The 27,326-nt window shown below is 50.4% G+C and overlaps 1 protein-coding gene across 1 annotated transcript; it reads left to right on the top strand.

Annotated features, from left to right (window-relative positions):
- On the top strand, nucleotides 1-27,326 carry khdrbs1b (KH domain containing, RNA binding, signal transduction associated 1b). The gene is made up of 9 exons (XM_029653364.2): nucleotides 1-281; nucleotides 2,419-2,543; nucleotides 4,653-4,769; nucleotides 10,295-10,441; nucleotides 20,341-20,492; nucleotides 20,719-20,923; nucleotides 22,630-22,697; nucleotides 25,644-25,702; nucleotides 25,980-27,326. Exons 1-9 carry the CDS (start codon nucleotides 185-187, stop codon nucleotides 26,084-26,086), a joined length of 1,077 nt encoding a protein of 358 aa, XP_029509224.1. The 5' UTR covers nucleotides 1-184; the 3' UTR covers nucleotides 26,087-27,326.

Here is a 27,326-nt window from a genome sequence, read left to right as displayed (position 1 = left end):
GCGACAGGAGCACCTATCCGCAGTTGTCAGTAGCGGTGCGCTATAGCAGCGAGAGCTCTACATGCGAAGAAGTGGACATTAAACTGGATTATTTCTTCTTCTGTTTATTTATCTTTTTCTACCCACTGAAAGCTTGATTTTTAATTGCACATTTTGCATTACGAACTGATTTTTAAACTCAAAAATGGAGAATCAAGAAAGCGAGTATCTCCCGGAGCTTCTCGCGGAGAAGGACAGTATGGATGTCTCGTTTACGCACGCTATGAAACTTTTATCTACAGGTAAAAACACATTTTATTGGCAAATGTCCTGCCTCGAGTAAAATGATTGATATTTTAGCTATTGCGATAAGATATATATATATATGTATTTTTTTAAATGGTGCGTTTTGACAACGACGCACCTTGACTAGACGGGACTGCTAACGTGGGTCTGCAAACAGTAGACTCTTTCTTTTCATGGTCTGTGCTACGACCCGTCATCCCACTGCATTTACAGGGTGACACGGTCTAGACACGGGTTAACTACCCGGTTGAATGATACTGTGAAATATAGCTTTTATCGAGTTTGTGGATTTCCATGCGCACATACTCAGATGCATCTCTATTTTCAGTGGTCTTTCTGTGCGCTCAAACCAGAGACCGTGGTGGGACGTTCTGGCGTCTTTGTGTGGCAGATAACTCCCTTAATTGTGTGGTCGTTGCCCACAGCAAACAAGCACAAAATACCATGTTTTCTGCCCCCTCGGCAGGTGGTCCAGAAACCTTTTGTATTTCTAATGTGGGTGATTGCACAGAGAAAAACAATTAATAGTTGCATGTCGCTTTAAAACGTTTTTATAAATCGCATATTACCCTTTGTGATGGTTCATTTTGAGTAGCCTACTATTGAAGCAAAAGGTGTGTGTGTGGCGAGACGAGCACGTTTTGTTCGGACTCATGGTTTGACTAGCAAACAACCGCACAAGGGCTGATTTATTGACGTTTAAGAGAAAACAAAAACATTTCAAATATTTCTGGAGTGTATTTTATTCCATTCCATTTTATTTTATTTAAAAATGCACAAGAAACTCATGTTAATACGTGAGGTACATCTGTAAATGTATTTGTAATTAATTATATATTTTTTTGCAACGGGGTCAGTTTGATACAGTGTAACTGTGTGACGATAGCAGTGTAACAATTAAGCAGTTTGTCTGCCTAAACACGGTGGAAGTTATTCGGTCAGTTACGAGATGCTACCATTTCTGGGTTTATTTCTTCTTATTATATATATTTTATATTTTGGGGGGCTGGTTTCACGAACACATTTTAACACTAGTCCTGGACTAAATGGCAGGCTCAGTGGGGATTCTCCAAGGAAATAACGGTTACTCTGTCCGGGAAACAGGCCCTTTCAGTTCAGTCAAATGTGTAAAATATTACAGCTGAACTGTATTTTGAAAGGCTGAAATCCGGAGAAGCACAGCAATGAGTGGTTTAACGTGTGTAGCCTGGTGCTCCAGCTGTTCTGACACTTTTCCATGGGGCAATTAGTTTTCCCCTCTGTCCTTTCCACCCATGTGTTTTGCGTTATAATCCAGACCTCCTGGAATGGACATCTAGTGCAGTACCGTAACCTACCACTTGGTGGAGGTAGTTTATAAATGGTTTAGCCTTATGACCGTATCAAGACCCTCTGTTGGCTGTCAGTACCTTTTTTGAGTTCACAGATGAAGGAATGATGGTTCATTGTTGCTTGAAATTGAAAAGTGTCCCGGTTTATTGTCTCGTAAAATACTGTATACTCAAAACGTTTCAGGTGGGTTGCCACCAGGTCTATCAGTGAGTCACAATGCAAAAAAAAAAAAAATCTTCTGTATATCTCACTTTGTCCCTCATAGAACTTTTGTCCAGTACTGCTACTAATTACCATTGTAAAACGTCTTCTCTTTATAGTGCTAGATGTGGCTAGCCTGTTAGATAGTGGCTAGCCTGTTAGAGGGTGGCTAGCCTGTTAGAGGGTGGCTACTGTAGTGGGACAATGCAACGCGTCAGTGTCACTGGCTGGTCAAAGGATAGTATATAACAATATACATGCCTAGGTGCCTTTGAGTGGTACAGTACCTGTGTGTCAGTGTGTGGCAGGTCCATGAAGTTTAGATTAGTACAGAAGACATAGCTGCTAGCGAACCTCTAGCTGCTAGCGAACCTCTGGCATCTAGCGAACCTCTGGCTGCTAGCGAACCTCTGGCTGATAGCGAACCTCTGGCTGATAGCGAACCTCTGGCTCCCGGCTGTTAGTGTAGTTGACACGTTTGCGCGTGACATACTGAGACGCTGTCGTGACTTGAGGCTCTTTCACGTGTATGACTTCTAACGGTAACTGCATCGTTATAACATAGTAGTAAGATTTCGTGGTTTGAATTCTCCCTTGTAGAAATCGAGAGAATCCAGAAAGGTGAACCCAAGAAGGAAGGAGGAGACGCGTATCTGGACCTTTTCACCGTCAAGAATATCAAACTGAAGGAACGCGTGCTCATACCCTTCAAACAGTATCCGAGGGTAAGCTCTTTTCCCCTTCCTTCAGCAGCAGGTGTCTGGGAGTTGGGTGACTGGGGGGGGGGTCAAACAGTATCCGAGGGTAAGCCTTCCACCTCTCTTTTCCCCTTCCTTCAGCAGCAGGTGTCTGGGAGTTGGGTGACTGGGGGGGGGGGGTCAAACAGTATCCGAGGGTAAGCCTTCCACCTCTCTCGTCTCCTGACCTTCCTTCAGCAGCAGGTGTCTGGGAGTATGCAAGCTCTCAGCCACGTGAGACGAATATAAATGTAGACATTACCCGGGAAACGCTTATTTTACAAGCCCTTATCCAACAGCTCTTGTTTAAAAAACAACAACTAAGAGTTAAGAAACTGTTGGGTTAAGGCCTTTGTAAGGAAGCGTTTCAGCGGGAGGTAAAACATGTCTCAGTTAAATGTTTCTCCCCGAGGGACAATCAGTGTTTTTTTTAATAGATTTCCTCCACCCTCATTATTTAAAGTACTAAACCTCTGTGTTTCCATGGTGATTACATGGCTGGCGGGACGCTTTACAGTGCGAACACTGTGTGTGTGTGTGTGTGTCCACAAGCCTTCGGCCAGTCTGGCGGCTTGCACAATTGTTTCCGTTATTTAATTTGACCTTTTATTTAACTAGTCAAGTCAGTTATAGACTTTTTTTTTTTTTTTTACTGCCAACTAGTCAAGTCAAGGTGAAATAAAATAAAATAAAATAAAAAAGTTAAGAACAGATTCTTATTTTCAATGACAACCCACTGTTCCTAGGCCAACTGCCTGTTCATGGGAGTTAACCCAGATTTGTACCTTGTCAGCTCGGGGGTTTGAACTTGCAACCTTCCGGTTACTAGTCCAACGCTCTAACCACTAGGCTACCCTGCCGCCTCTACACTCTAACCACTAGGCTCCCCTGCCGCCCTCCACTCTAACCACTAGGCTACCCTGCCGCCCTCCACTCTAACCACTAGACTACCCTGCCACCTCTACACTCCCACTGCCTCCTCCCGGCCCTCCACTCTAACCACTAGACTACCCTGCCACCTCTACACTCTAACCACTAGGCTACCCTGCCACCTCTACACTCTAACCACCCTCCCCTGCACTCTAACCACTAGGCCTCGCCTACTAACCACTAGGCTCTACACTCTAACCACTGTCGCCTCCTCTACACTCTAACCACTAGGCTACCCTGCCGCCTCTACACTCTAACCACTAGGCTACCCTGCCACCTCTACACTAGGCTAACCAACCACTAGGCTACCCTGCCGCCTCTACACTCTAACCACTAGGCTACCCTGCTGCGCCTCTACACTCTAACCACTAGCCCCTCTACACTCTAACCACTAGGCTCCCTCTAACCACTAGCCGCCTCACTCTAACACTCTAACCACTAGGCTACCCTGCCGCCTCTAACACTCTAACCAACCACTAGCCTCCCCTGCCGCCTCTACACTCTAACCACTAGGCTACCCTGCCACCTCTACACTCTAACAACTAGCCTACCCTGCCACCTCTACACTCTAACAACTAGCCTCCCCTGCCTCCTCTACACTCTAACCACTAGGCTACCCTGCCGCCTCTACACTCTAACCACTAGGCTACCCTGCCGCCTCTACACTCTAACCACTAGGCTACCCTGCCGCCTCTACACTCTAACCACTAGGCTACCCTGCCGCCCCTTCTAATTCCTTACACCTAGTGAAGGTCTTCCGCATGTTTTATTGGAAAAGGTCATATGACCCACTCTGAAAACACTGCTTTACGTAACAGGTACAGAACACACAGCGTCTTTTCAACACTCTCTAGAAGCCTTATTCACTGGTTGCAAGTTCGAATCCCCGAGCTGACAAGGTACAAATCTGTCGTTCTGCCCCTGAACAGGCAGTTAACAGGCAGTTAACCCAGTGTTCCTAGGCCGTCATTGAAAATAAGAATTTGTTCTTAACTGACTTGCCAAGTTAAATAAATAAAAATTGTTGGCTGACCTGGTCTTGTTTGTTCTGTCTCAAGTACCATACCAGAACCTCCAGACTTCTGAAGCCATATGCTTCTCCACATGCTGTTACACAAGGACTCATGTTCTGTAGTCTAAACCTGGTCTTGTTTGTCCTGTTTCCAGTTCAACTTTGTGGGGAAGATTCTTGGCCCTCAGGGCAACACAATCAAACGCCTTCAGGAAGAGACTGGGGCCAAGATCTCTGTACTGGGCAAAGGCTCCATGAGGGACAAAGCCAAGGTGAGAGAGCTGACATGTATACTTCACACCTGCTATCCACCTGTTACTCTCACACACACACACACACACACGTTATCCACCTGTTGCGCACACAGCGGAGGGAGTCTGGCCACAGCTGTCCTACAGAGGAGGGAGTCTGGCCACAGCTGTCCTACAGAGGAGGGAGTCTGGCCACAGCTGTCCTACAGAGGAGGGAGTCTGGCCACAGCTGTCCTACAGGGGAGGGAGTCTGGCCACAGCTGTCCTACAGAGGAGGGAGGGAGGGAGTCTGGCCACAGCTTTCCTACAGAGGAGGGAGTCTGGCCACAGCTGTCCTACAGGGGAGGGAGGGAGTCTGGCCACAGCTTTCCTACAGAGGAGGGAGGGAGTCTGGCCACAGCTTTCCTACAGAGGAGGGAGGGAGTCTGGCCACAGCTGTCCTACAGGGGAGGGAGTCTGGCCACAGCTGTCCTACAGAGGGATGGATTCTGGCCACAGCTGTCCTACAGAGGATGGAGTCTGGCCAAAGCTGTCCTACAGAGGAGGGATGGAGTCTGGCCACAGCTGTCCTACAGAGGAGGGAGGGAGTCTGGCCACAGCTGTCCTACAGGGGAGGGAGTCTGGCCACAGCTGTCCTACAGAGGGAGGGAGTCTGGCCACAGCTGTCCTACAGAGGAGGGAGGGAGGGAGTCTGGCCACAGCTGTCCTACAGCACAGGGAGGGAGGGAGGGAGTCTGGCCACAGCTGTCCTACAGCACAGGGAGGGAGGGAGGGTCTGGCCACAGCTGTCCTACAGCACAGGGAGGGAGGGAGGGAGTCTGGCCACAGCTGTCCTACAGCACAGGGAGGGAGGGAGGGAGTCTGGCCACAGCTGTCCTACAGAGGGAGGGAGGGAGTCTGGCCACAGCTGTCCTACAGAGGGAGGGAGTCTGGCCACAGCTGTCCTACAGAGGAGGGAGGGAGGGAGTCTGGCCACAGCTGTCCTACAGAGGGAGGGAGTCTGGCCACAGCTGTCCTACAGAGGGAGGGAGTCTGGCCACAGCTGTCCTACAGAGGGAGGGAGTCTGGCCACAGCTGTCCTACAGAGGGGGAGGGGAGTCTGGCCACAGCTGTCCTACAGAGGGGAGGGAAGTCTGGCCACAGCTGTCCTACAGAGGGAGGGAGGGCCACAGCTGTCCTGGGGAGAGGAGGGAGGAGGGAGGGAGTCTGGCCACAGCTGTCCTACAGAGGGAGGGAGTCTGGCCACAGCTGTCCTACAGAGGGAGGGAATCTGGCCACAGCTGTCCTACAGAGGAGGGAGGGAGGGAGTCTGGCCACAGCTGTCCTACAGAGGGAGGGAATCTGGCCACAGCTGTCCTACAGAGGAGGGAGGGAGGGAGTCTGGCCACAGCTGTCCTACAGCACAGGGAGGGAGGGAGTCTGGCCACAGCTGTCCTACAGCACAGGGAGGGAGGGAGGGAATCTGGCCACAGCTGTCCTACAGAGGAGGGAGGGAGGGAGTCTGGCCACAGCTGTCCTACAGCACAGGGAGGGAGGGAGTCTGGCCACAGCTGTCCTACAGAGGGAGGGAGTCTGGCCACAGCTGTCCTACAGAGGGAGGGAGTCTGGCCACAGCTGTCCTACAGAGGGAGGGAGTCTGGCCACAGCTGTCCTACAGAGGGAGGGAGTCTGGCCACAGCTGTCCTACAGAGGGAGGGAATCTGGCCACAGCTGTCCTACAGAGGAGGGAGGGAGGGAGTCTGGCCACAGCTGTCCTACAGAGGGAGGGAGTCTGGCCACAGCTGTCCTACAGAGGGAGGGAATCTGGCCACAGCTGTCCTACAGAGGAGGGAGGGAGGGAGTCTGGCCACAGCTGTCCTACAGAGGGAGGGAGTCTGGCCACAGCTGTCCTACAGAGGAGGGAGGGAGGGAGTCTGGCCACAGCTGTCCTACAGCACAGGGAGGGAGGGAGTCTGGCCACAGCTGTCCTACAGCACAGGGAGGGAGGGAGGGAGTCTGGCCACAGCTGTCCTACAGAGGAGGGAGGGAGGGAGGGAATCTGGCCACAGCTGTCCTACAGCAGGGAGGGAGGGAGTCTGGCCACAGCTGTCCTACAGCACAGGGAGGGAGGGAGTCTGGCCACAGCTGTCCTACAGCACAGGGAGGGTCCTACAGAGGGAGGGAGTCTGGCCACAGCTGTCCTACAGCACAGGGAGGGAATCTGGCCACAGCTGTCCTACAGCACAGGGAGGGAGGGAGTCTGGCCACAGCTGTCCTACAGCACAGGGAGGGAGGGAGTCTGGCCACAGCTGTCCTACAGCACAGGGAGGGAGGGAGGGAATCTGGCCACAGCTGTCCTACAGCACAGGGAGGGAGGGAGGGAGTCTGGCCACAGCTGTCCTACAGCACAGGGAGGGAGGGAGGGAGTCTGGCCACAGCTGTCCTACAGCACAGGGAGGGAGGGAGTCTGGCCACAGCTGTCCTACAGCACAGGGAGGGAGGGAGTCTGGCCACAGCTGTCCTACAGCACAGGGAGGGAATCTGGCCACAGCTGTCCTACAGCACAGGGAGGGAGGGAGTCTGGCCACAGCTGTCCTACAACACAGGGAGGGAGGGAGGGAATCTGGCCACAGCTGTCCTACAGCACAGGGAGGGAGGGAGGGAGTCTGGCCACAGCTGTCCTACAGCACAGGGAGGGAGGGAGGGAATCTGGCCACAGCTGTCCTACAGAGGAGGGAGGGAGGGAGGGAGGGAGTCTGGCCACAGCTGTCCTACAGCACAGGGAGGGAGGGAGGGAGTCTGGCCACAGCTGTCCTACAGAGGAGGGAGGAGGGAGGGAGTCTGGCCACAGCTGTCCTACAGCACAGGGAGGGAGGGAGTCTGGCCACAGCTGTCCTACAGCACAGGGAGGGAGGGAGGGAATCTGGCCACAGCTGTCCTACAGCACAGGGAGGGAGGGAGGGAGTCTGGCCACAGCTGTCCTACAGCACAGGGAGGGAGGGAGGGAGTCTGGCCACAGCTGTCCTACAGAGGGAGGGAGTCTGGCCACAGCTGTCCTACAGCACAGGGAGGGAGGGAGGAGTCTGGCCACAGCTGTCCTACAGCACAGGGAGGGAGGGAGGGAATCTGGCCACAGCTGTCCTACAGCACAGGGAGGGAGGGAGTCTGGCCACAGCTGTCCTACAGCACAGGGAGGGAGGGAGTCTGGCCACAGCTGTCCTACAGAGGGAGGGAGTCTGGCCACAGCTGTCCTACAGCACAGGGAGGGAGGGAGGGAGTCTGGCCACAGCTGTCCTACAGCACAGGGAGGGAGGGAGGGAGTCTGGCCACAGCTGTCCTACAGCACAGGGAGGGAGGGAGGGAATCTGGCCACAGCTGTCCTACAGAGGATGGGGGAGGGAGGGAGGGAGGGAGGGAGTCTGGCCACAGCTGTCCTACAGCACAGGGAGGGAGGGAGGGAGTCTGGCCACAGCTGTCCTACAGCACAGGGAGGGAGGGAGGGAATCTGGCCACAGCTGTCCTACAGCACAGGGAGGGAGGGAGGGAGTCTGGCCACAGCTGTCCTACAGCACAGGGAGGGAGGGAGGGAGTCTGGCCACAGCTGTCCTACAGCACAGGGAGGGAGGGAGGGAGTCTGGCCACAGCTGTCCTACAGCACAGGGAGGGAGGGAGGGAGTCTGGCCACAGCTGTCCTACAGCACAGGGAGGGAGGGAGGGAGTCTGGCCACAGCTGTCCTACAGCACAGGGAGGGAGGGAGTCTGGCCACAGCTGTCCTACAGAGGGAGGGAGTCTGGCCACAGCTGTCCTACAGCACAGGGAGGGAGGGAGGGAGTCTGGCCACAGCTGTCCTACAGCACAGGGAGGGAGGGAGGGAGTCTGGCCACAGCTGTCCTACAGCACAGGGAGGGAGGGAGGGAGTCTGGCCACAGCTGTCCTACAGAGGGAGGGAGTCTGGCCACAGCTGTCCTACAGCACAGGGAGGGAGGGAGGGAGTCTGGCCACAGCTGTCCTACAGCACAGGGAGGGAGGGAGGGAGTCTGGCCACAGCTGTCCTACAGCACAGGGAGGGAGGGAGGGAGTCTGGCCACAGCTGTCCTACAGCACAGGGAGGGAGGGAGGGAGTCTGGCCACAGCTGTCCTACAGCACAGGGAGGGAGGGAGGGAGTCTGGCCACAGCTGTCCTACAGAGGGAGGGAGTCTGGCCACAGCTGTCCTACAGCACAGGGAGGGAGGGAGGGAGTCTGGCCACAGCTGTCCTACAGCACAGGGAGGGAGGGAGGGAGTCTGGCCACAGCTGTCCTACAGCACAGGGAGGGAGGGAGGGAATCTGGCCACAGCTGTCCTACAGAGGAGGGAGGGAGGGAGGGAGTCTGGCCACAGCTGTCCTACAGCACAGGGAGGGAGGGAGGGAGTCTGGCCACAGCTGTCCTACAGAGGAGGGAGGGAGGGAGGGAATCTGGCCACAGCTGTCCTACAGCACAGGGAGGGAGGGAGGGAGTCTGGCCACAGCTGTCCTACAGCACAGGGAGGGAGGGAGGGAGTCTGGCCACAGCTGTCCTACAGCACAGGGAGGGAGGAGTCTGGCCACAGCTGTCCTACAGCACAGGGAGGGAGGGAGGGAGTCTGGCCACAGCTGTCCTACAGCACAGGGAGGGAGGGAGGGAATCTGGCCACAGCTGTCCTACAGCACAGGGAGGGAGGGAGGGAGTCTGGCCACAGCTGTCCTACAGCACAGGGAGGGAGGGAGGGAGTCTGGCCACAGCTGTCCTACAGAGGGAGGGAGACTGGCCACAGCTGTCCTACAGCACAGGGAGGGAGGGAGGGAGTCTGGCCACAGCTGTCCTACAGCACAGGGAGGGAGGGAGGGAGTCTGGCCACAGCTGTCCTACAGGGAGGGAGGGAGGGAGTCTGGCCACAGCTGTCCTACAGCACAGGGAGGGAGGGAGGGAATCTGGCCACAGCTGTCCTACAGAGGAGGGAGGGAGGGAGTCTGGCCACAGCTGTCCTACAGCACAGGGAGGGAGGGAGGGAGTCTGGCCACAGCTGTCCTACAGAGGAGGGAGGGAGGGAGGGAATCTGGCCACAGCTGTCCTACAGAGGGAGGGAGGAGGGATGGAGTCTGGCCACAGCTGTCCTACAGAGGGAGGGAGGGAGGGAGTCTGGCCACAGCTGTCCTACAGAGGGAGGGAGGGAGGGAATCTGGCAACAGCTGTCCTACAGAGGGGGAGGGAGGGAGGGAGTCTGGCCACAGCTGTCCTACAGCACAGGGAGGGAGGAGGGAGGGAGGGAGGGAATCTGGCCACAGCTGTCCTACAGAGGGAGGGAGGGAGGGAGGGAGGGAATCTGGCCACAGCTGTATGAAGGGATTGTTAGTTGCACCTGCCTAGCCCAGAAAGTGAGGGTAGATGTATCTCACCTGGTTAACACCTTTTATAAAGGTTATGAACAGTCCATGGTCACCTGATAAAGGCCATGTTGTCTAAAAGACTGTGTCATAGGTTACATAGACCCGGACCCAGGTGGCTTGTGTTCCTCAACAGGCTCTGGAACTGTCTTGTGTTTTCAGGAGGAGGGTCTGAGGAAAGGTGGCGAGGCCAAGTACGCACACCTGTCTATGGAGCTGCATGTCTTCATCGAGGTGTTTGCCCCCGTGCCCGAGGCTTACCTACGTATGGCGCACGCCATGGAGGAAGTCAAGAAGTTCCTGTTTCCTGTGAGTGGATTCGACTCTTAAGTGTGGTGGTCCTCTGTAAGCTGCTGTTTTTGTTTGGCACCTTTCATTTCCTTGTTCCGACCCTGCAGTCTTTTACACAAATAAATAAACACATCAAATCAATGTGCGAGTTGAAACCAAATAAGGGCGTTGAGAGCGACGCCACAGGAAACCATCTTTAGGCCCCTCCAAAGAATCATAAATGGGATGTTTCTTTTTGAAGAATCATAAAATAAATGTTATATATAATAGCCTTGCTGTAGGGTTTTTAGTCTTATTTGCATATTTCCCAGTGTGCCTTTGGAGTGAATTTTAGAGGTACCAGCCTCTACTGTGTTCGCTAGTGACATTAACACTGGAGCGTTTTTTACACCACTGAGTGTAAACTGAATTCACACTAGAGAAGTTACACAGAAAAATCAACAATATTTTACACGGACCAATGTGCTATGAAAGGGGACATATCTCCATACTTCTGAAGAACCGTAGATTCCACGTCAAGAACCCCACACTTAACTTAAGAGGTTCTTTTTCTGGCAAGAATTTTCAAAGGAAAAAATGTTTTAAGTGTACCTTGTCCCGGTTGTGATCAGTTGAGGACACTAGCTAGTATTTTGTATTAGGAAACTGCAGATTACTTTTCAGGCCCCAAATTTTTTTTTTTGTGATCATGGTATTGATTGGTCTGTTTGAACAATACACCCAGCGAGCACCACATCAGTAGATGGACTAGCCGACGGCGCCTGGTTACATGGAATTACCCGTTTGGCTTATTAGGCTCGCTGCCTTAGCCAATCAGCTTAGGAGCAATTCGGTGACTTTCACAGTGCCAACAGGGTGGCACCCTTATGGTTCTAAATGTCCGTTAGCCTCCTGCGTTAAGACGAGGACGACGAGGCGGGAGGTGCCCCCCCCCCAGACACTCATCTAACTCCCGTGGTACACTGAGCGAGCACCACATCAGTAGATGGACTAGCGACGAGGCGGGAGGTGCTCCCCCCCCACCCCAGACACTCATCTAACTCCCGTGGTACACTGTGGCATCGGAAAACCAGTAGGTGAACTGCTTCACCATACGCCAGCATGAGCTGAATTCTTGAAAATGGAGTATAATTTTCCACTGAGCAGTGTGAAGCTGCGCTGCCTACATCCACTTTTCTACCCTGGGACAGGGGGCCTATAGAGTGCAGGTTTTTGTTCCAGCTCAGCATGAACACAAGTCCGTGTCTGCAGATGGCCATAGTGTTGTCCATCCCTGTCCTGGGGAGGGGGTGGGCGGGGACGACTTGGGACCTAGTGCGTGTCTGCAGATGGCCATAGTGTTGTCCATCCCTGTCCTGGGGAGGGGGTGGGCGGGGACGACTTGGGACCTAGTCCGTGTCTGCAGATGGCCATAGTGTTGTCCATCCCTGTCCTGGGGAGGGGGTGGGCGGGGACGACTTGGGACCTAGTCCGTGTCTGCAGATGGCCATAGTGTTGTCCATCCCTGTCCTGGGGAGGGGGGGGCGGGGACGACTTGGGACCTAGTGCGTGTCTGCAGATGGCCATAGTGTTGTCCATCCCTGTCCTGGGGAGGAGGGTGGGCGGGGACGACTTGGGACCTAGTCCGTGTCTGCAGATGGCCATAGTGTTGTCCATCCCTGTCCTGGGGAGGAGGGTGGGCGGGGACGACTTGGGACCTAGTCCGTGTCTGCAGATGGCCATAGTGTTGTCCATCCCTGTCCTGGGGAGGGGGTGGGCGGGGACGACTTGGGACCTAGTCCGTGTCTGCAGATGGCCATAGTGTTGTCCATCCCTGTCCTGGGGAGGGGGTGGGCGGGGACGACTTGGGACCTAGTGCGTGTCTGCAGATGGCCATAGTGTTGTCCATCCCTGTCCTGGGGAGGGGGTGGGCGGGGACGACTTGGGACCTAGTGCGTGTCTGCAGATGGCCATAGTGTTGTCCATCCCTGTCCTGGGGAGGGGGTGGGCGGGGACGACTTGGGACCTAGTCCGTGTCTGCAGATGGCCATAGTGTTGTCCATCCCTGTCCTGGGGAGGGGGTGGGCGGGGACGACTTGGGACCTAGTCCGTGTCTGCAGATGGCCATAGTGTTGTCCATCCCTGTCCTGGGGAGGAGGGTGGGCGGGGACGACTTGGGACCTAGTGCGTGTCTGCAGATGGCCATAGTGTTGTCCATCCCTGTCCTGGGGAGGAGGGTGGGCGGGGACGACTTGGGACCTAGTCCGTGTCTGCAGATGGCCATAGTGTTGTCCATCCCTGTCCTGGGGAGGGGGTGGGCGGGGACGACTTGGGACCTAGTCCGTGTCTGCAGATGGCCATAGTGTTGTCCATCCCTGTCCTGGGGAGGGGGTGGGCGGGGACGACTTGGGACCTAGTCCGTGTCTGCAGATGGCCATAGTGTTGTCCATCCCTGTCCTGGGGAGGAGGGTGGGCGGGGACGACTTGGGACCTAGTGCGTGTCTGCAGATGGCCATAGTGTTGTCCATCCCTGTCCTGGGGAGGAGGGTGGGCGGGGACGACTTGGGACCTAGTCCGTGTCTGCAGATGGCCATAGTGTTGTCCATCCCTGTCCTGGGGAGGGGGTGGGCGGGGACGACTTGGGACCTAGTCCGTGTCTGCAGATGGCCATAGTGTTGTCCATCCCTGTCCTGGGGAGGAGGGTGGGCGGGGACGACTTGGGACCTAGTGCGTGTCTGCAGATGGCCATAGTGTTGTCCATCCCTGTCCTGGGGAGGGGGTGGGCGGGGACGACTTGGGACCTAGTGCGTGTCTGCAGATGGCCATAGTGTTGTCCATCCCTGTCCTGGGGAGGGGGTGGGCGGGGACGACTTGGGACCTAGTGCGTGTCTGCAGATGGCCATAGTGTTGTCCATCCCTGTCCTGGGGAGGAGGGTGGGCGGGGACGACTTGGGACCTAGTCCGTGTCTGCAGATGGCCATAGTGTTGTCCATCCCTGTCCTGGGGAGGGGGTGGGCGGGGACGACTTGGGACCTAGTCCGTGTCTGCAGATGGCCATAGTGTTGTCCATCCCTGTCCTGGGGAGGGGGTGGGCGGGGACGACTTGGGACCTAGTGCGTGTCTGCAGATGGCCATAGTGTTGTCCATCCCTGTCCTGGGGAGGGGGGTGGGCGGGGACGACTTGGGACCTAGTGCGTGTCTGCAGATGGCCATAGTGTTGTCCATCCCTGTCCTGGGGAGGGGGGTGGGCGGGGATGACTTGGGACCTAGTCCGTGTCTGCAGATGGCCATAGTGTTGTCCATCCCTGTCCTGGGGAGGAGGGTGGGCGGGGACGACTTGGGACCTAGTGCGTGTCTGCAGATGGCCATAGTGTTGTCCATCCCTGTCCTGGGGAGGGGGGTGGGCGGGGACGACTTGGGACCTAGTCCGTGTCTGCAGATGGCCATAGTGTTGTCCATCCCTGTCCTGGGGAGGAGGGTGGGCGGGGACGACTTGGGACCTAGTCCGTGTCTGCAGATGGCCATAGTGTTGTCCATCCCTGTCCTGGGGAGGAGGGTGGGCGGGGACGACTTGGGACCTAGTCCGTGTCTGCAGATGGCCATAGTGTTGTCCATCCCTGTCCTGGGGAGGAGGGTGGGCGGGGACGACTTGGGACCTAGTGCGAGGTTGTTGGTGAATGGAAAAATGTGGAGTCAGGCGCAGGACACAGAAATGAGTAATAATCTTGAAATGTAATGTTCCAACAAGGGAAAACACAGAGGACAAAAGAACTAATCCGCATGACGAACAATAACGCACAAAACCGAGAGGGAAGCCCGAGGGTTAAATAAGGAACATTCATTAATTGAATTGAAACCAGGTAAACAAGACGAAACGAAAATGAAACATTGATCGGTGGTGACTAGAAAGCCGGTGACGTCGACCGCCGAACAAGGAAAGGGACCAACTTCGGCAGAAGTCGTGACGCCTAGAGAGGCGTTTGTTCTGACGTGCACCAATCCTAAAGAAAATGTTATTGGTGCACGTCCTAAGTTTTGTATATTATTTAGCAAAGGTTTTTCGTATAGAGGTTGCTATAGGTTTCCCTCAGGTACAGATCTATCTGTTTCTGAGGAGACCTCGAGCTACAGCATTCTAGGGTCCCCAGCTCAACTCTGGTGGCCCATTCCTGGAGCATTGGGGACTGCCATGTGGCCTCTAATGCATTGGAGGGATACAAAGTTTGGTAAATTTAATAAAACAGTCGGATTTGACTGAATTCTGTTACCAAACTTTGCATCTGTGCAGTTTTTACAGTGAATGGTTTATTTGATTATTTTAATTGTTCAATGTAGCCATTGAGCATGGAGTTGTGATTCATTAATTGTTTTTTGTTTGACGTACATTCTAAAGTGAAATATTTGAGAACTCGTAATTCTGTTACCGTGGAATTATTCTAATTTCTGTTACCGTGGAATAATTCCCTCATCTAATTGCTCCACTCCCTCATGTCTGGTTGTTAACGGCAACAATGGCTGACTGTAAAATACTATTGAGGTTGTGCACTGCAACATGCCACACCATCTTGCTAGCTGTGCTGCTGTACTTCCATTTATTATGGAGCCACGTTAGGTGATGCCTCGGTATATCTACTCTTTCTGGGGTTTATTATGGAGCCACGTTAGGTGATGCCTCGGTATATCTACTCTTTCTGGGGTTTATTATGGAGCCACGTTAGGTGATGCCTCGGTATATCTACTCTTTCTGGGGTTTATTATGGAGCCACGTTAGGTGATGCCTCGGTATATCTACTCTTCCTGGGGTTTATTATGGATCCCCGTTAGTTCCTGCCAAGGCAGCAGCTACTCTTTCTGGGGTTTATTATGGAGCCACATTTGGTGATGCCTCGGTATATTTACTCTTTCTGGGGTTTATTATGGAGCCACGTTAGGTGATGCCAAGGCAGCATCTACTCTTCCTGGGGTTTATTATGGATCCCCATTAGTTCCTGCCAAGGCAGCAGCTACTCTTCCTGGGGTTTATTATGGAGCCACATTTGGTCCTGCCAAGGCAGCAGCTACTCTTCCTGGGGTTTATTATGGATCCACATTTGGTCCTGCCAAGGCAGCAGCTACTCTTCCTGGGGTTTATTATGGATCCACATTTGGTCCTGCCAAGGCAGCAGCTACTCTTCCTGGGGTTTATTATGGATCCACATTTGGTCCTGCCAAGGCAGCATCTACTCTTCCTGGGGTTTATTATGGATCCACATTTGGTCCTGCCAAGGCAGCATCTACTCTTCCTGGGGTCCGGTAATATTAAGGTAATTTATTATTATTTTCTTTTTAACATGACATTCATAACAGATTTCACAACACACTTGGTATGACGCACCTTTTTCCTGAGGGTTGTATTATGGATCCACATTTGGTCCTATATAATCAGCAGCTACTGTTCCTGGGGGTTACCTATGGATACTATATAATCCTGTCAGGCACTGTTGTTCCTGGGGGTTACCTACGGTACTATATAATCAGCAGGACTGTTGTGGTGGGTTACCTACGGTACTATATAATAATTTATTGTTGTTTTACCTTTAACGGTACTATATAATCGTCAGGACTGTTGTGGTGGGTTACCTACGGTTTATAATCGGCAGGACTGTTGTGGTGGGTTACCTACGGTACTATATAATCGGCAGGACTGTTGTGGTGGGTTACCTACGGTACTATATAATCGGCAGGACTGTTGTGGTGGGTTACCTACGGTACTATATAATCGGCAGGACTGTTGTGGTGGGTTACCTACAGTACTATATAATCGGCAGGACTGTTGTGGTGGGTTACCTACGGTACTATATAATCGTCAGGACTGTTGTGGTGGGTTACCTACGGTACTATATAATCGGCAGGACTGTTGTGGTGGGTTACCTACGGTACTATATAATCGGCAGGACTGTTGTGGTGGGTTACCTACGGTACTATATAATCGGCAGGACTGTTGTGGTGGGTTACCTACGGTACTATATAATCGGCAGGACTGTTGTGGTGGGTTACCTACGGTACTATATAATCGGCAGGACTGTTGTGGTGGGTTACCTACGGTACTATATAATCGGCAGGACTGTTGTGGTGGGTTACCTACGGTACTATATAATCGGCAGGACTGTTGTGGTGGGTTACCTACGGTACTATATAATCGGCAGGACTGTTGTGGTGGGTTACCTACGGTACTATATAATCGGCAGGACTGTTGTGGTGGGTTACCTACGGTACTATATAATCGGCAGGACTGTTGTGGTGGGTTACCTACGGTACTATATAATCGTCAGGACTGTTGTGGTGGGTTACCTACGGTACTATATAATCGGCAGGACTTGTTTGGTCATTGCTAGTCTAGCTATGACGTAATTGCAGAACTTAATTTCCCTGGAAAGACTACGCATGAATCATGGAGGTTAGACAAGTTTGTTTGGTTGGTGTGGGTGAATGTAAATCTGTGATTTTCACCAGACGACTCTGTTTTAGAAGTTATTGTAGTGCTCTGTATTTGCAGCCATTTTCCCTCTGAAAATAATTCTAGGTTAGTGAGCTTCATTTGTCTGGTGTTTTGATTGGCTGTTGCTCTGAAAGGCAGTCTGTTCTTCTCCCTGCCCCCCCCAAACAAATCTTTCCATGTTTAGTTGGCTTAGGTAGGAACGGTTTAATGTTTAGCAGCATATTAACGGTCTATCTTGTTAAACGAAGGCGACGCCGTGGTGCTGATGGATTAATTATGGAATCAGACAAAAGGTTGTTTTCTGCGAGTTGTCACTCTAGAGATGAATGGAGCGCAGCCAAGCCTGCCTGCGCTGCATATTATAGTATCACATTTGCGTCCCAAATGACTCCCTATATAGTGCACTACTTTAGACCAGAGCCCTATGGAACCCTATTCCCTATATAGTGCACTATTTTAGACCAGAGCCCTATGGAACCCTGTTCCCTATATAGTGCACTACTTTAGACCAGAGCCCTATGGAACCCTATTCCCTATATAGTGCACTACTTTAGACCAGAGCCCTAAGGAAACCTATTCCCTATATAGTGCACTACTTTAGACCAGAGCCCTATGGAACCCTATTCCCTATATAGTGCACTACTTTAGACCAGAGCCCTAGTCCCTATATAGTGCACTACTTTAGACCAGAGCCCTATGGAACCCTGTTCCCTACGTAGTGCACTACTTTAGACCAGAGCCCTATGGAACCCTGTTTCCTATATAGTCCACTACTTTTGACCCGAATAGGGTCAGAACACTGAATATTTCCTTTTGGCTGTCGGGATCACTAGAGGAGAGTCAGGCTCTCAAAAAGCACCATATTCCCTATTAAATAGTGCACTACCCAGGGGCCCCTGCATGGGAACAGATTTATGAAAAGCATTGATGGGGTCATGGTTTAGCTTCCAGGCTGTATCACATCTGGCTGTGATTGAGAGTCCCATAGGCTGGCATACAATTGGCCCAGTGTTGTCCGGGTTTGGCCATGATAGGCCGTCATTGTAAAATTTGTTCTTAACTGACTTGCCTAGTTTATTTAAAGAAATAAAAGAAAAAGAATGTACCCACAAAGGGACTGGAGAAATACTGTTTGTTGCTGGTTGTGAATGGTTCTCTACTGCAGGAATCTGTCATTATGTATCTGTCGGGTCCAACCTCTCCACTAAACTGAGGAAGATTTACCATTAGGGTACGTGCACTATTAGGGCACGCACACACTGTTTTTAGGGCTTTTTGAGACCGGCTCTCATTGCCTTGCTCTTATAGTCATTAGTGGAATGCTTTGTGGCTCAGTATACTTGTCACGACTTCCGCCGAAGTCGGTCCCTCTCCTTGTTCGTTCGGCGGACGACGTCACCGGCCTTCTAACCATCGCCGAGCCACTTTTCATTTTTCATTTTTCATTTGTTTTGTCTTTTGTCTTACATACCTAGTTTCAATTCCCCAATTACTTGTTCTTTATGTAACCCTCTGTTCCCCCATGTCTGTACACAGTCCATCTGTAAATAACCCATCTGTACACAGTCCATCTGTAAATAGCCCATCTGTAAACAAGCCCATCTGTAAACAGCCCATCTGTAAATATCCCATCTGTAAACAGCCCATCTGTAAATATCCCATCTGTACACAGTCTATCTGTAAACACTCCATCTGTAAACACTCCATCTGTAAACAGCCCATCTGTACACAGTCCATCTGTAAACAGTCCATCTGTACACACCCCATCTGTACACTTCCATCTGTAAACAGTCCACCCAACTACCTACAGTTGAAGTCGGAAGTTTACATACATGTTAGTGAGGATCCTTTTGTCAAGATAATCCACCTGACAGGTGTATCAACGTGAAGCTGATTTTAACAACATGATCATTACACAGGTGCACCTTGTCATGCAACACAATGTCACAGATATCTCAAGTTTTGAGGGAGTTGGCATGGTGACTGTTGCCAGCTCGGGTCACTGATGTACAGTTGAAGTTGGAAGTTTACATACACTTAGGTTGGAGTCATTTAAAACTCATTTTTCAACTAGTCCACAAATTTCTTCTTAACAAACTATAGATTTGGCAAGTCGGTTTGGACATCTACTTTGCATGACACAAGTCCTTTTTCCAACAATTGTTTACAGACAGATTATTTCACTTGTAATTCACTGTATCACAATTCCAGTTGGTCAGAAGTTTACATACAGTAAGTTGTCTGTGCCTTTAAACAGCTCGGAAAATTCCAGAAAATGATGTCATGGCTTTAGAAGCTTCTGATAGGCTAATTGACATCATTTGAATCAATTGGAGGTTTACCTGTGGGTGTATTTCAAGGCCGACCTTCAAACTCGGTGCCTTTTTGCTTGACATCAGGGGGAAATCAAAAGAAATCAGCCAAGACCTCAGAATTTTTTTTTGTAGACCTCCACAAGTCTGGTTCATCCTTTGGAACAATATCCAAATGCCTGAAGGTACCTCGTTCTTTTTTACAAACAAGAGTACGCAAGGAAAAACACCAAAGGACCACGCAGCCGTAATACCGCTCAGGAAGGAGACTTGTTCTGTCTCCTAGAGATGAATGTACGTTGGTGTGAAAAGTGAAAAAGTGCAAATCAATCCCAGAACAACAAAGGACCTTGTGAAGATGATGGAGGAAACGGGTACAAAAGTGTCTATATCCACAGTAAAACGAGTCCTACATCGACATAACCTGAAAGCCACTGCTGCAAAACCGCCATAAAAAAAGCCAGACTACAGTTTGCAACTGCACATGGGGACAAAGATCGTACTTTTTGGAGAAATGTCCTCTGATCCGATGAAACAAAAATGGAACTATTTGGCCATAATGACCATTATGTTTGGAGGAAAAACGGGGATGCTTGCAAGTCTAGAGTTTTTAAATATATTTGCTGACGTGTATGTAAACTTCCATCTTCAACTGTATGTTAATTTCTGTACCATAATCCAAACATTTTAGAGAAGTTGGCAGTACATCCAACCGGCCTCGCAACCCGCAAACCACGTGTAACCTCGCCAGCCCAGGACCTCCACATCTCCACATCCACCACTTCTTCACCTGTGCGATCGTCTTAGACCAGCATCCAAGACTGTTGATGAAACTGATGCTTATTTCTGTCTGTAATAGAGCCCTTTTGTGAGGAAGCACTCATTCTGATTGGCTGGGCCTTGCTCCCCACTGGGTGGGCCTATGCCCTCCCAGGCCCACCCATGGCTGTGCCCCTAACCAGTTATGTGAAATCCATAGATTAGGGTCTAATGAATTGATTTCCTTATAAACTAACTCAGTAAAATTTGACCATGTTGCATTTGATATTTGTTCAGTATAATGACCTTTTCCCTCCTTCCCGATCCTCCCATCTCTACTACCAACCCTCATCCTTTTTGTCTGTCCTCTGTCTCTCTCTTTCTCTCAGGATATGATGGATGACATCTGTCAGGAACAGTTCATGGAGATGGGTTATTTGAACGGGGGCCAGGAGCACGGGCCAGGGGTCCCACGAGGCAGAGGAGGACCACCGGGCCCAAGGAGCCGAGGAGGGCCTCCGGGACAACCAGGAGCACCCAGGTAAAGACTCAGGAAGAAATTAATCAAGGTGGCTGATGAGAAGTTATTGTCTGGTCTGTCTACAGTATGTCTGTTCAAATAACACTTCATCCTCTGTCTCGTTCCTCTTTTCTGTGCATTGTCTTCGCCCTCTTTTTTCTCTGTCTGCATTCTTCTCTCTTCTGTCTGCATTCTTCTCTACTCTCTCTCGCTTGCTCGCTCTGTCTCTCTTCCTCCATCTTTCCAGGGGTAGAGGTATTCCCCAACGTGGAGGTACCACCAGGGGAGGTCCAGCCAGAGGCGGGGTAGCGAGGGGGGCACCAGCAGGAAGAGGAACCCCTGCCAGAGGGGCAACAGCGCCCCGAGCCAGACTCACTGCCCCTGGTGGGCCTCCAAGAACCCTTCCTCCCCCCCACCAACACGCCCCAGCACCGGAACAATATGAGGAATATGTAAGTTTAAAATAACTTTATTATTCCGTGACATTTTAACTTTTTATTTTTTAGGGTCTTAATCATCCTCCTACATGTTTGATGTTATCCAGCTGATTTGAGTTTTTATGTTAAAGGGATCAAGTTACATTGTAACAATGCACACATTGCAATTCAGAGAACACGTAGGGTCAAACCGGCATCGTGTAACACACGTTGGAGCCTGTAATTAACATTCCAATCTGGTTATTTATTTAACCTTTTAATTGATCCCGGTTAGTTCTCTATTTCACCGGGGAGATCAGATCTAGGTCAAGACAGCAGTAGTAGCTGGAGCCGACTAGTAATGTGTTATTGTAGAGAGCAACAGCGTTGCTAGGGTCTACCTTTATCATAAGACATCTGTACAAAGGCAATGTTAATTACATTGTTAATTACATTTTTAATTACATTTTTTAAGAACTACCCCTGGTTTATAATTGGATTCACCTTTTATTTTATTGGGTTTAGGGTTGGTAACGGGCCCTCCTGGGTTAAGGGTTGGTAACGGGCCCTCCTGGGTTAAGGGTTGGTAACGGGCCCTCCTGGGTTAAGGGTTGGTAACGGGCCCTCCTGGGTTTAGGGTTGGTAACGGGCCCTCCTGGGTTTAGGGTTGGTAACGGGCCCTCCTGGGTTTAGGGTTGGTAACGGGCCCTCCTGGGTTTAGGGTTGGTAACGGGCCCTCCTGGGTTTAGGGTTGGTAACGGGCCCTCCTGGGTTTAGGGTTGGTAACGGGCCCTCCTGGGTTTAGGGTTGGTAACGGGCCCTCCTGGGTTTAGGGTTGGTAACGGGCCCTCCTGGGTTTAGGGTTGGTAACGGGCCCTCCTGGGTTTAGGGTTGGTAACGGGCCCTCCTGGGTTTAGGGTTGGTAACGGGCCCTCCTGGGTTTAGGGTTGGTAACGGGCCCTCCTGGGTTTAGGGTTGGTAACGGGCCCTCCTGGGTTTAGGGTTGGTAACGGGCCCTCCTGGGTTAAGGGTTGGTAACGGGCCCTCCTGGGTTAAGGGTTGGTAACGGGCCCTCCTGGGTTAAGGGTTGGTAACGGGCCCTCCTGGGTTAAGGGTTGGTAACGGGCCCTCCTGGGTTAAGGGTTGGTAACGGGCCCTCCTGGGTTAAGGGTTGGTAACGGGCCCTCCTGGGTTAAGGGTCGGTAACGGGCCCTCCTGGGTTAAGGGTCGGTAACGGGCCCTCCTGGGTTAAGGGTCGGTAACGGGCCCTCCTGGGTTAAGGGTCGGTAACGGGCCCTCCTGGGTTAAGGGTCGGTAACGGGCCCTCCTGGGTTAAGGGTCGGGGTCCTGGGTAAGGGCCCTCCTGGGTTAAGGGTCGGGCCCTCCTGGGTTAAGGGTCGGTAACGGGCCCTCCTGGGTTAAGGGTCGGTAACGGGCCCTCCTGGGTTTAGGGTCGGTAACGGGCCCTCCTGGGTTTAGGGTCGGTAACGGGCCCTCCTGGGTTTAGGGTCGGTAACGGGGCTCGTGGTCCACAGCATTGCAGCAGTTAATGAAAGGTCTTCCTTTTCTGCCAACTTATTTACAGTCTAGATCTCACATCAACTGGTGAATGAAATTCACTTCACAAGCTCAGGATGACCTCTCACACGTTTATTTTGTTCTCTCTCTCTGCTCCTACTTCTGACCCCCACCTTATTCTCCCTCTCTTCTCCCTTTCTCTCGCTCTCTCCCCTTCTCACTAGGCCTATGATGAGAGCTACACTGAGCCAGCGTACGAGTCATACGACAGTTACTACGGTCAGCCACAGGCGTGAGTCACCCATCTCCTCCATCTATTGGCAACAAACCACACACACACACACACACACTCACCATGCATTGGCTGTCACATCCTTGCTCTTCACGGTTACACACACACACACGCACACACACCATGCCATCTCCACGGTTACACGCACACACACCATGCCATCTCCACGGTTACACGCACACACACCATGCCATCTCCACGGTTACACGCACACACACCATGCCATCTCCACGGTTACACGCACACACACACATGCCATCTCCACGGTTACACGCACACACACACACCATGCCATCTCCACGGTTACACACACACACCATGCCATCTCCACGGTTACACACGCACACACACAACACGCCATCTCCACGGTTACACGCAGACGCACACACCACGCCATCTCCACGGTTACACGCAGACGCACACACCACGCCATCTCCACGGTTACACGCAGCGCACACACAACACGCCATCTCCACGGTTACACACGCGCACACACAACACGCCATCTCCCCGGTTACACACGCGCACACACAACACGCCATCTCCACGGTTACACGCACACACACACCACGCCATCTCCACGGTTACACCCTACTTACTAACTGGAGTCTCACGTAATGGAGAATGTTGGGACTGAAATAGTTCTGAATTCATAAGGAGAAACTTTCCCTGTGATAGGAGTCTGTTTTTAAGTTGGTTAATTGAGCTAACCTTCGCTATGTTGGAAATCAGATGAAATCAGTTATTAAAGCTATTATTTTAATATTTTTTGTATTAGTTTGTCTATCTTATTAAGTGAGGGCATATTTTATTAATGGAATTTGTATTGAACATGACTGCTGGTAGGCTTGGTTTGATGGCTAGGTAGGTTTTTCTGGTTGGCTTGGTTTGATGGCTAGGTAGGTTTTTCTGGTAGGCTTGGTTTGATGGCTAGGTAGGTTTTTCTGGTTGGCTTGGTTTGATAGCTAGGTAGGTTTTTCTGGTTGGCTTGGTTTGATAGCTAGGTAGGTTTTTCTGGTTGGCTTGGTTTGATGGCTAGGTAGGTTTTTCTGGTTGGCTTGGTTTGATGGCTAGGTAGGTTTTTCTGGTTGGCTTGGTTTGATGGCTAGGTAGGTTTTTCTGGTTGGCTTGGTTTGATGGCTAGGTAGGTTTTTCTGGTTGGCTTGGTTTGATGGCTAGGTAGGTTTTTCTGGTAGGCTTGGTTTGATGGCTAGGTAGGTTTTTCTGGTTGGCTTGGTTTGATGGCTGGTTGGCTTGGGATTTTTTTTCTGGTTGGCTTGGTTTGATGGCTAGGTAGGTTTTTCTGGTTGGCTTGGTTTGATAGCTAGGTAGGTTTTTCTGGTTGGCTTGGTTTGATGGCTAGGTAGGTTTTTCTGGTTGGCTTGGTTTGATGGCTAGGTAGGTTTTTCTGGTAGGCTTGGTTTGATAGCTAGGTAGGTTTTTCTGGTGGGCTTGGTTTGATAGCTAGGTAGGTTTTTCTGGTGGGCTTGGTTTGATAGCTAGGTAGGTTTTTCTGGTTGGCTTGGTTTGATGGCTAGGTTTTTCTGGTTTTTTGATGGCTGGTAGGCTTGGTTTGATGGCTAGGTAGGTTTTTCTTGGTTTGAGGCTTGGTTTTTCTGATAGCTTGGTTTGAGGCTAGGTTTTTTCTGGTTGGCTTGGTTTGATAGCTAGGTAGGTTTTTCTGGTTGGCTTGGTTTGATAGCTAGGTAGGTTTTTCTGGTTGGCTTGGTTTGATAGCTAGGTAGGTTTTTCTGGTAGGCTTGGTTTGATGGCTAGGTAGGTTTTTCTGGTTGGCTTGGTTTGATGGCTAGGTAGGTTTTTCTGGTAGGCTTGGTTTGATGGCTAGGTAGGTTTTTCTGGTTGGCTTGGTTTGATGGCTAGGTAGGTTTTTCTGGTTGGCTTGGTTTGATGGCTAGGTAGGTTTTTCTGGTTGGCTTGGTTTGATGGCTAGGTAGGTTTTTCTGGTTGGCTTGGTTTGATGGCTAGGTAGGTTTTTCTGGTTGGCTTGGTTTGATGGCTAGGTAGGTTTTTCTGGTTGGCTTGGTTTGATGGCTAGGTAGGTTTTTCTGGTTGGCTTGGTTTGATGGCTAGGTAGGTTTTTCTGGTTGGCTTGGTTTGATGGCTAGGTAGGTTTTTCTGGTTGGCTTGGTTTGATGGCTAGGTAGGTTTTTCTGGTTGGCTTGGTTTGATGGCTAGGTAGGTTTTTCTGGTTGGCTTGGTTTGATGGCTAGGTAGGTTTTTCTGGTTGGCTTGGTTTGATGGCTAGGTAGGTTTTTCTGGTTGGCTTGGTTTGATGGCTAGGTAGGTTTTTCTGGTTGGCTTGGTTTGATGGCTAGGTAGGTTTTTCTGGTTGGCTTGGTTTGATGGCTAGGTAGGTTTTTCTGGTTGGCTTGGTTTGATGGCTAGGTAGGTTTTTCTGGTTGGCTTGGTTTGATGGCTAGGTAGGTTTTTCTGGTAGGCTTGGTTTGATGGCTAGGTAGGTTTTTCTGGTTGGCTTGGTTTGATGGCTAGGTAGGTTTTTCTGGTTGGCTTGGTTTGATGGCTAGGTAGGTTTTTCTGGTTGGCTTGGTTTGATGGCTAGGTAGGTTTTTCTGGTTGGCTTGGTTTGATGGCTAGGTAGGTTTTTCTGGTTGGCTTGGTTTGATGGCTAGGTAGGTTTTTCTGGTTGGCTTGGTTTGATGGCTAGGTAGGTTTTTCTGGTAGGCTTGGTTTGATGGCTAGGTAGGTTTCTTGGATATTTTATTTCAGCTCATGAACCATTGGACCAACACTTTACATGTTGCGTTTATATATTTTTCTCATTATTTATTCGTCTTTTATCAGACGCTCTTATCCAGAGCGACTTACACAGTAGTGAGTGCAGACATTTTCATACTTATTTTCGAACTTGGTTAGCTTGTTCTGCTTCTAATTTGAAATGTTCTTTCTCCTCTGTTCTGCTCTTAGAGAGCCAGAGTACTACGACTACGGACATGGAGAAACACAGGAAGCATACGAACCCTATGGTAAGACGTCAATAGTCTCAAGCCAAAAACCTCTCGTCCCAGCGCTCACCCTTTATGGGATATCATCTTACTGTTTTTATTATTGGTTCTGTAATTGGTAAATCACATGAATGGCAACGTTCCTCGCAATACATCCTTGTTAAAATGCTTGGGAAACACAATTCTGAGATTCAAACGGAAAATTGTGTTGGTTAGAGATTTCTACTTGTCGCTCAAGCTCATTTTGTAATGACATTTTACGTTTGTCTGATCTGTTCTGTCCGTTTCACCCTTCTAGCCCAGGACGACTGGAACGGGACCCAGAGAGCGGCGCCGGGGGGTAAGGCCCCCACTGCCAGAGCGGCTAAGGGCCCTTACCGAGAACACCCCTATAGACAATACTGAACTCCTCACCGTGCCAACGCCTAGCGACCAACGCTACCACCGTTAACGCGTTGCCCCGACAACCAACCATCAACCTGTCTACCACGGCAGCTCTTGCTCTAAGCAACCCTCGACAAAAGTAATTGTCCGTTTTTGGTTTTGGTTTGGAATTTTCTACACTGGACTTTTATGAGCCGAAAATCAGGATCATAACTGATCGAAGCCTATTTTATATTTAATTCAGACCGTTTTTTTTTGGATGGGGGTGGGGGGGGGGGGATTTGAAGTTTTAGTTGATTTCTGTTTTTCTCTCTGACCCTGGTCTCCCTCTTGCCTTTTCTTTTGCGCTGTTGACCTTTTTTAAGGGTTTTTTATTTTTAATGTTTGGATTTAAACTCACTTCTAGTGGAGTTAGACGACTCACTTCTAGTGGAGTTAGACGACTCACTTCTAGTGGAGTTAGACGACTCACTTCTAGTGGAGTTAGACGACTCACTTCTAGTGGAGTTAGACGACTCACTTCTAGTGGAGTTAGACGACTCACTTCTAGTGGAGTTAGACGACTCACTTCTAGTGGAGTTAGACGACTCACTTCTAGTGGAGTTAGACGACTCACTTCTAGTGGAGTTAGACGACTTATCCACTTGTTGTCGTCTTTAAAGGGACATTTCAAAAACGCTCTACTTCATATTCATTATCTCCAGTTCAACATCAACATATGTGAACATGGTACGTTTCTATGTTTTTGTAAGTAAAAAATAAATAAAACTGTTTCCGATGACGACGTTGGTGTGCAACTAATTGGTTGATGTTATTGGAAACGGTTATCTTCTTATTTTCACAAGTATTGATGTTGGTTCTGGAGATGACGAATATGAAGTAGAACCATTCATTATTTTGTTTAAAACTATTACTTTGAGGGACAGTTGCAGATTCCCATTTAGGCTACATTTCAAAGATTTTTTTTTTTTTTAATATAGCAAAGTAAAAGAAACATTATGTAATATAGACCAAACATAAAACGCCAAGGAAACAGGAAAAACAAAACAAATGTTAATGGAATTTTGATTTAGTAATCCCATTTGTTTTAAATAGTTTTTAATTAAAAGTTGTCAATGTAGACTTTTTTTACATAATGAAATTTTCTCATTGTACATTTAGAGTTTTGAAATATAGGCCTGATTATCCCCTGTTGAGATGGACTGTCCTCACATACTACTTTTTGTTTTGTATTTTTTTATTAAAGTTGGTTCAACAATAA

Source organism: Oncorhynchus nerka, linkage group LG4 (genome assembly GCF_034236695.1).
Source record: "Oncorhynchus nerka isolate Pitt River linkage group LG4, Oner_Uvic_2.0, whole genome shotgun sequence".
Taxonomy (NCBI): domain Eukaryota; kingdom Metazoa; phylum Chordata; class Actinopteri; order Salmoniformes; family Salmonidae; genus Oncorhynchus; species Oncorhynchus nerka.
The sequence above is the reverse complement of the archived record's forward strand: the minus strand, read 5'-3'. Positions and strand labels throughout refer to the sequence as shown.